Source organism: Hyperolius riggenbachi, chromosome 2, assembly GCF_040937935.1.
Source record: "Hyperolius riggenbachi isolate aHypRig1 chromosome 2, aHypRig1.pri, whole genome shotgun sequence".
In the NCBI taxonomy this organism is placed as follows: domain Eukaryota; kingdom Metazoa; phylum Chordata; class Amphibia; order Anura; family Hyperoliidae; genus Hyperolius; species Hyperolius riggenbachi.
The window spans coordinates 2,780,109-2,792,400 of record NC_090647.1 but is presented as its reverse complement, the minus strand read 5'-3'; the positions used below and the strand labels follow the sequence as shown (position 1 = coordinate 2,792,400).

Here is a 12,292-nt window from a genome sequence, read left to right as displayed (position 1 = left end):
GCGTTCGTTTCATGTAGTTGTCTGATAGTTGCATGGTTCTCCTGCAGATCTAGGACTGTGTGGCGGGAGGCCTGGCATGCGTTCGTTTCGTGTTGATGACTGATAGTTGCATGGTTCTCCTGCAGATCTAGGACTGTGTGGCGGGAGGCCTGGCATGCGTTCGTTTCGTGTTGATGACTGATAGTTGCATGGTTCTCCTGCAGATCCAGGACTGTGTGGCAGGAGGCCTGGCGTGCGTTCGTTTCATGTTATTGTCTGATAGTTGCATGGTTCTCCTGCAGATCCAGGACTGTGTGGCGGGAGGCCTGGCGTGCGTATGTTTCATGTTATTGTCTGATAGTTGCATGGTTCTCCTGCAGATCCAGGACTGTGTGGCAGGAGGCCTGGCGTGCGTTCGTTTCGTGTTGATGACTGATAGTTGCATGGTTCTCCTGCAGATCTAGGACTGTGTGGCGGGAGGCCTGGCGTGCGTTCGTTTCATGTTATTGTCTGATAGTTGCATGGTTCTCCTGCAGATCCAGGACTGTGTGGCAGGAGGCCGGGCGTGCGTTCGTTTCATGTTATTGTCTGATAGTTGCATGGTTCTCCTGCAGATCCAGGACTGTGTGGCGGGAGGCCTGGCGTGCGTATGTTTCATGTTATTGTCTGATAGTTGCATGGTTCTCCTGCAGATCCAGGACTGTGTGGCAGGAGGCCTGGCGTGCGTTCATTTCGTGTTGATGACTGATAGTTGCATGGTTCTCCTGCAGATCTAGGACTGTGTGGCGGGAGGCCTGGCGTGCGTTCGTTTCATGTTATTGTCTGATAGTTGCATGGTTCTCCTGCAGATCCAGGACTGTGTGGCAGGAGGCCGGGCGTGCGTTCGTTTCATGTTATTGTCTGATAGTTGCATGGTTCTCCTGCAGATCTAGGACTGTGTGGCGGGAGGCCGGGCGTGCGTTCGTTTCATGTTGATGACTGATAGTTGCATGGTTCTCCTGCAGATCCAGGACTGTGTGGCGGGAGGCCTGGCGTGCGTTCGTTTCATGTTATTGTCTGATAGTTGCATGGTTCTTCCTGCAGATCCAGGACTGTGTGGCGGGAGGCCTGGCGTGCGTTCGTTTCGTGTTGATGACTGATAGTTGCATGGTTCTCCTGCAGATCCAGGACTGTGTGGCGGGAGGCCTGGCATGCGTTCGTTTCGTGTTGATGACTGATAGTTGCATGGTTCTCCTGCAGATCTAGGACTGTGTGGCGGGAGGCCTGGCATGCGTTCGTTTCGTGTTGATGACTGATAGTTGCATGGTTCTCCTGCAGATCCAGGACTGTGTGGCGGGAGGCCTGGCATGCGTTCGTTTCATGTTATTGTCTGATAGTTGCATGGTTCTCCTGCAGATCCAGGACTGTGTGGCGGGAGGCCTGGCGTGCGTTCGTTTCATGTTGTTGTCTGATAGTTGCATGGTTCTCCTGCAGATCCAGGACTGTGTGGCTGGAGTCCTGGCATGCGATCGTTTCATGTTGTTGTCTGATAGTTGCATGGTTCTCCTGCAGATCCAGGACGGTGTGGCGGGAGGCCTGGCGTGCGATCATTTCATGTTATTGTCTGATAGTTGCATGGTTCTCCTGCAGATCCAGGACTGTGTGGCGGGAGGCCTGGCGTGCGTTCGTTTCATGTTGTTGTCTGATAGTTGCATGGTTCTCCTGCAGATCCAGGACTGTGTGGCGGGAGGCCGGGCGTGCGTATGTTTCATGTTATTGTCTGATAGTTGCATGGTTCTCCTGCAGATCCAGGACTGTGTGGCGGGAGGCCTGGCGTGCGTTCGTTTCATGTTGATGTCTGATAGTTGCATGGTTCTCCTGCAGATCCAGGACTGTGTGGCGGGAGGCCTGGCGTGCGTTCGTTTCGTGTTGATGACTGATAGTTGCATGGTTCTCCTGCAGATACAGGACTGTGTGGCGGGAGGCCTGGCGTGCGATCGTTTCATGTAGTTGTCTGATAGTTGCATGGTTCTCCTGCAGATCTAGGACTGTGTGGCGGGAGGCCGGGCGTGCGTATGTTTCATGTTATTGTCTGATAGTTGCATGGTTCTCCTGCAGATCCAGGACTGTGTGGCGGGAGGCCTGGCATGCGTTCGTTTCGTGTTGATGACTGATAGTTGCATGGTTCTCCTGCAGATCCAGGACTGTGTGGCGGGAGGCCTGGCGTGCGTTCCTTTCATGTAGTTGTCTGATAGTTGCATGGTTCTCCTGCAGATCCAGGACGGTGTGGCGGGAGGCCTGGCGTGCGTTCGTTTCGTGTTGATGACTGATAGTTGCATGGTTCTCCTGCAGATCCAGGACTGTGTGGCGGGAGGCCTGGCGTGCGTTCCTTTCATGTAGTTGTCTGATAGTTGCATGGTTTTCCTGCAGATCCAGGACTGTGTGGCGGGAGGCCTGGCATGCGATCATTTCATGTAGTTGTCTGATAGTTGCATGGTTCTCCGGCAGATCCAGGACTGTGTGGCGGGAGGCCTGGCGTGCGTTCGTTTCATGTTATTGTCTGATAGTTGCATGGTTCTCCTGCAGATCCAGGACTGTGTGGCAGGAGGCCTGGCGTGCGTTCGTTTCGTGTTGATGACTGATAGTTGCATGGTTCTCCTGCAGATCCAGGACTGTGTGGCGGGAGGCCTGGCATGCGTTCGTTTCATGTAGTTGTCTGATAGTTGCATGGTTCTCCTGCAGATCTAGGACTGTGTGGCGGGAGGCCTGGCATGCGTTCGTTTCATGTTATTGTCTGATAGTTGCATGGTTCTCCTGCAGATCTAGGACTGTGTGGCGGGAGGCCTGGCATGCGTTCGTTTCGTGTTGATGACTGATAGTTGCATGGTTCTCCTGCAGATCCAGGACTGTGTGGCGGGAGGCCTGGCGTGCGTTCCTTTCATGTAGTTGTCTGATAGTTGCATGGTTCTCCTGCAGATCCAGGACGGTGTGGCGGGAGGCCTGGCGTGCGTTCGTTTCGTGTTGATGACTGATAGTTGCATGGTTCTCCTGCAGATCCAGGACTGTGTGGCGGGAGGCCTGGCGTGCGTTCCTTTCATGTAGTTGTCTGATAGTTGCATGGTTTTCCTGCAGATCCAGGACTGTGTGGCGGGAGGCCTGGCATGCGATCATTTCATGTAGTTGTCTGATAGTTGCATGGTTCTCCGGCAGATCCAGGACTGTGTGGCGGGAGGCCTGGCGTGCGTTCGTTTCGTGTTGATGACTGATAGTTGCATGGTTCTCCTGCAGATCCAGGACTGTGTGGCAGGAGGCCTGGCGTGCGTTCGTTTCATGTTATTGTCTGATAGTTGCATGGTTCTCCTGCAGATCCAGGACTGTGTGGCAGGAGGCCTGGCGTGCGTTCGTTTCGTGTTGATGACTGATAGTTGCATGGTTCTCCTGCAGATCCAGGACTGTGTGGCGGGAGGCCTGGCATGCGTTCGTTTCATGTAGTTGTCTGATAGTTGCATGGTTCTCCTGCAGATCTAGGACTGTGTGGCGGGAGGCCTGGCATGCGTTCGTTTTGTGTTGATGACTGATAGTTGCATGGTTCTCCTGCAGATCTAGGACTGTGTGGCGGGAGGCCTGGCATGCGTTCGTTTCGTGTTGATGACTGATAGTTGCATGGTTCTCCTGCAGATCCAGGACTGTGTGGCAGGAGGCCTGGCGTGCGTTCGTTTCATGTTATTGTCTGATAGTTGCATGGTTCTCCTGCAGATCCAGGACTGTGTGGCGGGAGGCCTGGCGTGCGTATGTTTCATGTTATTGTCTGATAGTTGCATGGTTCTCCTGCAGATCCAGGACTGTGTGGCAGGAGGCCTGGCGTGCGTTCGTTTCGTGTTGATGACTGATAGTTGCATGGTTCTCCTGCAGATCTAGGACTGTGTGGCGGGAGGCCTGGCGTGCGTTCGTTTCATGTTATTGTCTGATAGTTGCATGGTTCTCCTGCAGATCCAGGACTGTGTGGCAGGAGGCCGGGCGTGCGTTCGTTTCATGTTATTGTCTGATAGTTGCATGGTTCTCCTGCAGATCCAGCACTGTGTGGCGGGAGGCCTGGCGTGCGTATGTTTCATGTTATTGTCTGATAGTTGCATGGTTCTCCTGCAGATCCAGGACTGTGTGGCAGGAGGCCTGGCGTGCGTTCGTTTCGTGTTGATGACTGATAGTTGCATGGTTCTCCTGCAGATCTAGGACTGTGTGGCGGGAGGCCTGGCATGCGTTCGTTTCATGTTGTTGTCTGATAGTTGCATGGTTCTCCTGCAGATCCAGGACTGTGTGGCGGGAGGCCTGGCGTGCGTTCGTTTCATGTTATTGTCTGATAGTTGCATGGTTCTCCTGCAGATCCAGGACTGTGTGGCAGGAGGCCGGGCGTGCGTTCGTTTCATGTTATTGTCTGATAGTTGCATGGTTCTCCTGCAGATCTAGGACTGTGTGGCGGGAGGCCGGGCGTGCGTTCGTTTCATGTTGATGACTGATAGTTGCATGGTTCTTCCTGCAGATCCAGGACTGTGTGGCGGGAGGCCTGGCGTGCGTTCGTTTCGTGTTGATGACTGATAGTTGCATGGTTCTCCTGCAGATCCAGGACTGTGTGGCGGGAGGCCTGGCATGCGTTCGTTTCGTGTTGATGACTGATAGTTGCATGGTTCTCCTGCAGATCTAGGACTGTGTGGCGGGAGGCCTGGCATGCGTTCGTTTCGTGTTGATGACTGATAGTTGCATGGTTCTCCTGCAGATCCAGGACTGTGTGGCGGGAGGCCTGGCGTGCGTTCGTTTCGTGTTGATGACTGATAGTTGCATGGTTCTCCTGCAGATCCAGGACTGTGTGGCGGGAGGCCTGGCATGCACCAATATTCTGAAGGAGCTTTCCGAAGAGGAGGATGACACAGAGGAAGCAGAAGGGATGAAGGCATTGGCTGATATCTATGAGGAACGAGCAGCAGGTAAGAGTAATGAGTTCTGTGATATTCCATACTAATTTCCGGAAATAGTGACAACCATAGAAAATGAATAAGCATATTGCCTATTCTAACTTCCTGTCTTTCTGTTTGTGAACAGGGGTGTTTACTGAGAGCTATAAGAGTGATGAAAAGCGAGCAGAACTTCTCCTGATCCATGTAACCCCTAAATGGGGGAAGACAACAGCCCTGGAAATGGCGCAGGAGTCTCAGGCTCTGAACTTCATGTCAGAAGGTGGAGTCCAGGTATGTCTGATAGACCTCACACATAACATCCATGCTCTCTGGCTTCTATGGCATCTGAATGTGGTTATGAGAGAAGCCACACAGTGTCCAGCATCAGCCTAGGTGGACCATGTCGCATCTAAGCAGACCTGCAGTCAGGGACGTCACCAGGGGTGCTGCCAAGGTTTTTCTGGCCCTAATACTGTTGTTGTATTATTGATTCTGTCATGCCTGCTGAAAATGATTACTGTTATAGGCTGGCTTCAGCATGAGCATTGTAGTGTGTTGTGTTGGTGGTATAATGGTGTGGATATCAGCCTACAGAGCGGTAGGCCTGGGTTTGATTCCTGGCCAATGTGAGTTGGCTTTTGACATCCTACAAATCCCTAAGCAAGCTCATTTTTCTCTTGGATATATCATAATGGTACATGCTAGGCTGGCTTCAGCATGTAGCATTGTAGTGTGTTGTGTTGGTGGTATAATGGTTAGGATAGCAGCCTACAGAGCGGTAGGCCTGGGTTCTATTCCTGGCCAATGTGAGTTGGCTTTTGGCATGCTACAAATCCCTAAGCAAGCTCATTTTTCTCTTGGATATATCATAATGGTACATGCTAGGCTGGCTTCAGCATGTAGGGTTGGTGGTGGTATAGTGGTGAAGTGAGCTACCTACCACACACTCAGACCTGGGTTCAATTCCCAGCCACGGTATGTAAGCTGGCTTTTGAAATACTACAATTCCCTGAAAGATGAGAACCGTCTCGGGAGGAAGGGAGAAATTAGTTAGGTGAGGAAATACATTTGAATTCCGTAAAATTTCGTGGAATTTTAAAATTTTCCGCAGAATTCTGTTTTTGAACTATAGAAATTCCGTTCCGACCATTAGAAGTGGAAATCACCAAATTCCGGCCGGAATCACAGAATTCCGCGGAATCCAGCGACCATCCCTAGCTCTCAGTACCGCTCAGTCACACAGCAGGGACGGGCTCCGCAACATGACCGCCACCTTATATAGAGGAGGGGAGGGCCCCTCCTCTGATTGGATGCCAGTGCCTCAGCTATGGGGCTTTCTGATTGGCCCAATGACGTCATCCCGCGGATACCGAAGCCGAATTCGTGATCACGGATTAAAACCTGTGATCACGGCCAAATTCGAGAGCACTATTCGAGAAAAAATTGACTTCTAATTCGGGCACAGGATCGCTATTCGAATACAAATTCTGCAAGCATGAAAATCTACCCGTGATCATGGGTAGAATTCGAATTAGAAATTGTCCTTTTGGCATTCAAATGGAAAGGAGACACAACTTTTGTTAAAAAAAATGTTCAGTTGGGTGTAATATAAGGAGCTGGGAAAAAAGGGCGCATGCCGCTAGTGGACAAAAAGGGCGCCGCCATTCACTCCCATAATAAATAGAGTTTAATGGGCGCCGAGTAGGAAAAAAGGGCGCCGGAGCTAAATAAAGTTTATAAACGGCGCCAGGAGCTAAATAAAGTTTACAAACGGCGCCCGGCGATGTTTAATGATTTATAACTGAACTTGTGGTGATTTACGTTTATAAAATGCACCCGTGCCGAATAACGTTTATGAAAATAATAAACATATTTATCTTATTTAAATAATTAAAACATTATTTAAAGTTTTATCCCTTACTGTTTGTAAAACATTATTATTCACAAAATAAAGCGATCAGTACGTAACATAAATTGCAAAATATTTTTTGAATCCACAATTAGTAAAACATTATTATCCACATAATAAAGGGGGGTCTTAGGTTTAGGCACCAACAGGGGGGTCTTAGGTTTAGGCACCAATAGGGGGGTCTAGGGGTTAGGGGTAGGTACAGGGAGGGGTACTTAGGCAACAACAGGGGGGGTCTTAGGTTTAGGCACCAACAGGGGGGTCTTAGGTTTAGGCACCAACAGGGGGGTCTTAGGTTTAGGCATTAACAGGGGGGTCTTAGGTTTAGGCACCAACAGGGGGGTCTTAGGTTTAGGCACCAAGAGGGGGGTCTAGGGGTTAGGGGTAGGTACAGGGAGGGTTACTTAGGCACCAACAGGGGGGTCTTAGGTTTAGGCACCAACAGGGGGGTCTTAGGTTTAGGCACCAAGAGGGGGGTCTAGGGGTTAGGGGTAGGTACAGGGAGGGTTACTTAGGCACCAACAGGGGGGGGTCTTAGGTTTAGGCACCAACAGGGGGGTCTTAGGTTTAGGCACCAACAGGGGGGTCTTAGGTTTAGGCACCAACAGGGGGGTCTTAGGTTTAGGCACCAATAGGGGGGTCTTAGGTTTAGGCACCAACAGGGGAGTCTAGGGGTTAGGGATAGGTACAGGTAGGGTTCTATGTAAGAGTAGGCTTAGGTATAGTTTTAGTATAATTTTAGTAATAATTACTAATGTATTACAACACTTATTACGAACGTAGTTATATTTATATCATCTTTATAAACAATATTTTCAGATTTTATTATAAGAACAAACCATAAATGACGGTTATTCACAATAATATACAATTATAACAATTAAACATATATTATTGGTTTTTTTATAAACGTAATTATAAGTTTAACTTTTGAAACAGGGAAGATTAACGTTTTCACAATTTCCGATTTAATAAACATTATTTAATGATTTATAATTTTGTTAAACATTATTTGTAAACGAAATATAGCACACTATATTTATAAACCCTATTAATGATTAATTATTATTTAGAGTTTACACCCCGCGCCCTTTTTGTCCAGGCGCCCTTTTTGTACGTACGCGTAATATAAACCCATCAGCAAACAAAGTCAGGAAAGGTTCCTTCTGTCCCCCTGCAGGGACGGATCAAGACCAAGTTGCGCCTGGGGCAAGGTCAGGTTTTGGCGCCTAAACTGCCATTCATTTTACCGCCTTTTTAAGAATCCAACTAACTGCGCCTGGGGCAAGATACCCGCTTGCCCCCCCTAGATCCATCCCTGTCCCCCTGTGTGTAACTCTGAGACTCTGGCTGCAGAAGAAATTGCTATTAGCAGTGCTGCTCGGATACCACTTTTCACTATCTGGATCTAATTCGGATCCGGATACCCAGATATCCGATCCGGGTCGGATATCCGAGTTTAACATTTTCCAATCCGGATCCGAATCGGATATCCGACCGCAGTATCTGGCCGGATTCGAATATCCGGATAGAAAACCGGAAGTGACCTGAAAATGGCTTAAAATGCTTCCAAAAGTCTCTTTTAGGGCCCTTTTCCACCAGCGCATTTGCGCTGGCTGAATCGCAAAAACGCAAACCGCTAGCGATTTTACAATCGCTACGGTTCGCTTTTTAACATGGGAATCGCGGTAGGTCATTTCCACTACCGCGATTCGTTTTTGCGGGGAACGCGAACGCGCGGCGGAGCGATAATGGCCGCGATTTTGCTATGCAGTGCATAGCATAGCAAAATCGCGGCCGCGAACGTCGGGGAATCGCCGGTAATTGCGATTCAGCAATCGCTAGCGTTCAGCGTGAACGCTCGCGATTGCTAGTGGAAAAGGGCCCTAAATGGCAAAAAAACCCTTTCGGAGGTCTCTCTCTCTCTCTCTCCCACTCTCCCTCCCCCTCCCTCTCTCTCCCCCTCTCTCTCTCTCTCTCTCTCTCTCTCTCTCTCTCTCTCCCCCTCTCTCACTCCCTCTCCCCCTCCCCCCTCTCTCTCTCTCTCTCTCTCGCCATTGAAGGTGATTTTGGCTTCTGCTCGGATGTCTGAACTAACTATCCGCTCGGATTTCATATGGGAAATCCGAGTTTGCTCGGATAGTCTGTTCGGATTTTAAAAAATATCCGAATTGCTATTCAAAGTTCAGATAGTGGAAAAGTTCGGATTATCTGGGTAGTTCGGAAATCCGAAATCTTGCTAAGCACCACTGGCTATTAGGAATGCAACTTTTGTGTTAGGTTTAACAACATACAGTTCTCAGGTGGGACAAAAGGAGACTTCAGTAGAAAGTCCAGCACTACAGTCAGATGCCATTTTGGATAAAAATCCCTTCTTGGCGGCTTTCAGAAACTGTTGTACTGGAAACTGGATCAGGAGATTCCCACCACTGATGAAACCTGTAGCTTTATGGTATTATAACCTAGTCCTAAATCTAAACCTGACTGTAGAGATATCCCGAACGGTTCGCCAGGCGAAGGCGAACCACCCGAAGTTCGCCTGGAACCGTTCGCCGGCGAACCGTTCGGGACATCTCTACAGTCACTTTCCCGGAAGTTCGATTCGCCCCATAATGCTCTATGAGGGTCAACTTTGACCCTCTACATCACAGTCAGCAGGCACATTGTAGCCAGTCCGGCTACACTCAGCCCTGGAGCCCCACCCCCTTATATAAGGCAGCCTCCGGCAGCCATAACACTCACTCGTGTGCCTGCACATAGACAGACTAGGGCGAGCTGCTGCAGACTTTTTCTCCTAGGGACAGATTAGTCAGGCTCTTGGTTTGTTAGCTTGCTCCTGGCTGAATCTTATTGCTTTAATAGCACCCCTCATTCAACAGCTCTTTTCAGAGCTAATCCTGTTCGTGTGATCTTTTTTTTTTCTGTGTGTCAAACTGACACTCACTTTTATTGCATAGACAGCATTGCTAATTCATACTGTGTGTGTGCCACTGCCAGCAGCCCACCAGCAGCACATTCAGTGACTACCTGTGTGTGTGACAGGGAGCTGCAGATTGTACTACCCAGTAAGTACTGCATATACCCAGTACCTGTTGTGTTTACTTAACCCACCTCATCACTGCACATAACTACCTGTAGTGTTGAGTGAACCCAGCTCACTGCATATACCTACTACTACATGTTTTGTTGAGTGAACCCACCTCATCACTGCATATACCTACCTTTGTGTTGAGTGAACCCACCTCACTGTATCTAACTACCTTTACTGTTCAGTGAACCCACCTCACTGCATCTAACTACCTTTACTGTTCAGTGAACCCACCTCACTGCATATAACTTCCTTTACTGTTCAGTGAACCCACCTCACTACTGCATCTCACTACCTTTAGTGTTCAGTGAACCCACCTCACTGCATCTAACTACCTTTAGTGTTCAGTGAACCCGCCTCACTGCATATAACTACCTATTGTGTGGAGTGAACCCACCTCACTGCATCGAACTACCTTTACTGTTCAGTGATCCCAGCTCACTGCATATAGCTAGCTGTTGTGTTGTGTGAACCCACCTCACTGCATCTAACTACCTTTGTGTTGAGTGAACCCACCTCACTACATATAGCTAGCTGTTGTGTTGAGTGAACCCAGCTCACTGCATCTAACTACCTTTGTGTTGAGTGAACCCACCTCACTGCATATAACTACCTATTGTGTGGAGTGAACCCACCTCACTGCATCTAACTACCTTTGTGTTAAATGAACCCAACCTCACTGCATATACCTAGCATCCCCCCGAGATGGACAAAATGGACAAACCAGGTAGAGGAAGAGGTACAGGCAGACCCAGAGGAAGGCCACCTGGCACAGGCAGGTCTGTGCAAGGTGGTGTTGCTGTGATTTAGTGCGGACCTGCCCCAAAATACAGTGTTCAGAAGAAGGCACGTGCCATCACTTCCCAAAATTGTGAGGACGTGGTAGAGTATTTAAAACAGAACACCTCATCTCCCGCAGCCACCAGCGCTACAACAAGCACCACATCCGCTGCATTTGACACTTAGCAGGAGTTATTTGGTGTGGAAATCACTGATTCACAGCCAATAATGCTACAACAAGATGAAGGCGTTAAGCAAGTTACAACACCTCATACGTCTGAGTTAGGTGGCGATAATATGGACGTAACGTGTGAGGAGGGGGATGATGAAGTACCTGGTGTTGTTACAGTTGTGTAGGTGTCTGAGGAAAGCGAAGCTGGGCAGGAGGATTATGATGACGATTACACGGATGCCAGGTGTGTTCCCACTCGGCAACAACACCCCAGTCTTCTGCTTTACCGAAACGTGGCTTCATGACGACATCCCTGAGAGTGCCCTCCAGCTCCCAGGTTTCAGCCTCATCCGAGCAGACCGTGACAGCACCCTCTCTGGTAAAAAGAAAGGGGGCGGCATCTGCTTCTACATCAGCTCTGTCTGGTGCCCAAACACCTCCGTACTGGCCAAGAAATGCACGCCAGAACTTGAACTCCTCCTCATCAATTGCAGGCCAATCTACTCGCCCAGAGAGTTCTCTTCCTACGTCCTCGTGGGTGTGTATATCCCTCCTGATGCAGAGGTAAATGCTGCCCTGCGTGATCTCAGTGATACCATCATGCAGTGGGAGACAGCCCTCCCGGATTCGATGTTCATCATCTTGGGGGACTTCAACAAGGCCAACCTCCGTATTGAGCTGCCCCGCTTCCATCAGCACATCACCTGCCCCACCAGAAATACCAACACCCTCGACCATTGCTACACGGTCCTGAAAGATGCATACAAAGCGACACCGTGGGCAGCACTAGGCTCATCTGACCACTGCATCATCCACCTGATACCAACTTACAAAAGGCGCCTGGAAACCTCGAAACCTGTCACCAAATCCTTCAAAGTGTGGTCAAGTGAGGCTAAACTACAACTTCAGGCCTGTTTTGACTGCACAGACTGGAAGGCTCTGGAATCGCCTAACCTGGACGAGTGGGCAGACAATGTATCCTCGTACATTGGCTTCTGCGAGAACTCCTGCATCCCTACAAAATCCTTCAAACTATATCCAAACGATAAACTCAAAAAGTCTCAAAAAGACTTCGACAACTGCGACGCAGCAAAGAAGCTGCACACAAGTCCGGCAACCAGGAGGACTACAAGAGGGCAAGGAACGACCTAAACAGGGAACTGAGGTCCGCTAAGAAGTGCTACGCGGAAAAGCTGGAACAGAACCTCTCCTCAAACGACTCACGAGCTGTGTGGAAAGGGCTTAAGGCTGCCACCAACTACAAACCTCCCCCTCAGCATACTACACCTAGCACTGAGCTGGCAGAGAGTCTCAGCGACTTCTACTGCAGATTCGAGAACCAGCCAACACCTGTGGGACTCCCACAGCCGCCTGCACAATCCTCTGACTTTGACGCCCTGGGCCCGAACCCGCCCCCACCGACAGTGAGGGAGGCG

At 49.7% G+C, this 12,292-nt stretch overlaps 1 protein-coding gene across 1 annotated transcript in view; it reads left to right on the top strand.

The window, feature by feature from the left end:
- The window catches only part of TRPM2 (transient receptor potential cation channel subfamily M member 2), a 539,198-nt gene that overhangs the window by 191,196 nt on the left and 335,710 nt on the right, over nucleotides 1-12,292 (top strand). The window contains exons 13-14 of the mRNA XM_068263660.1: nucleotides 4,808-4,937; nucleotides 5,053-5,198. Of these exons, the coding sequence (XP_068119761.1) occupies nucleotides 4,808-4,937; nucleotides 5,053-5,198 (276 nt within the window). The remainder of the gene's footprint in view (nucleotides 1-4,807; nucleotides 4,938-5,052; nucleotides 5,199-12,292) is intronic.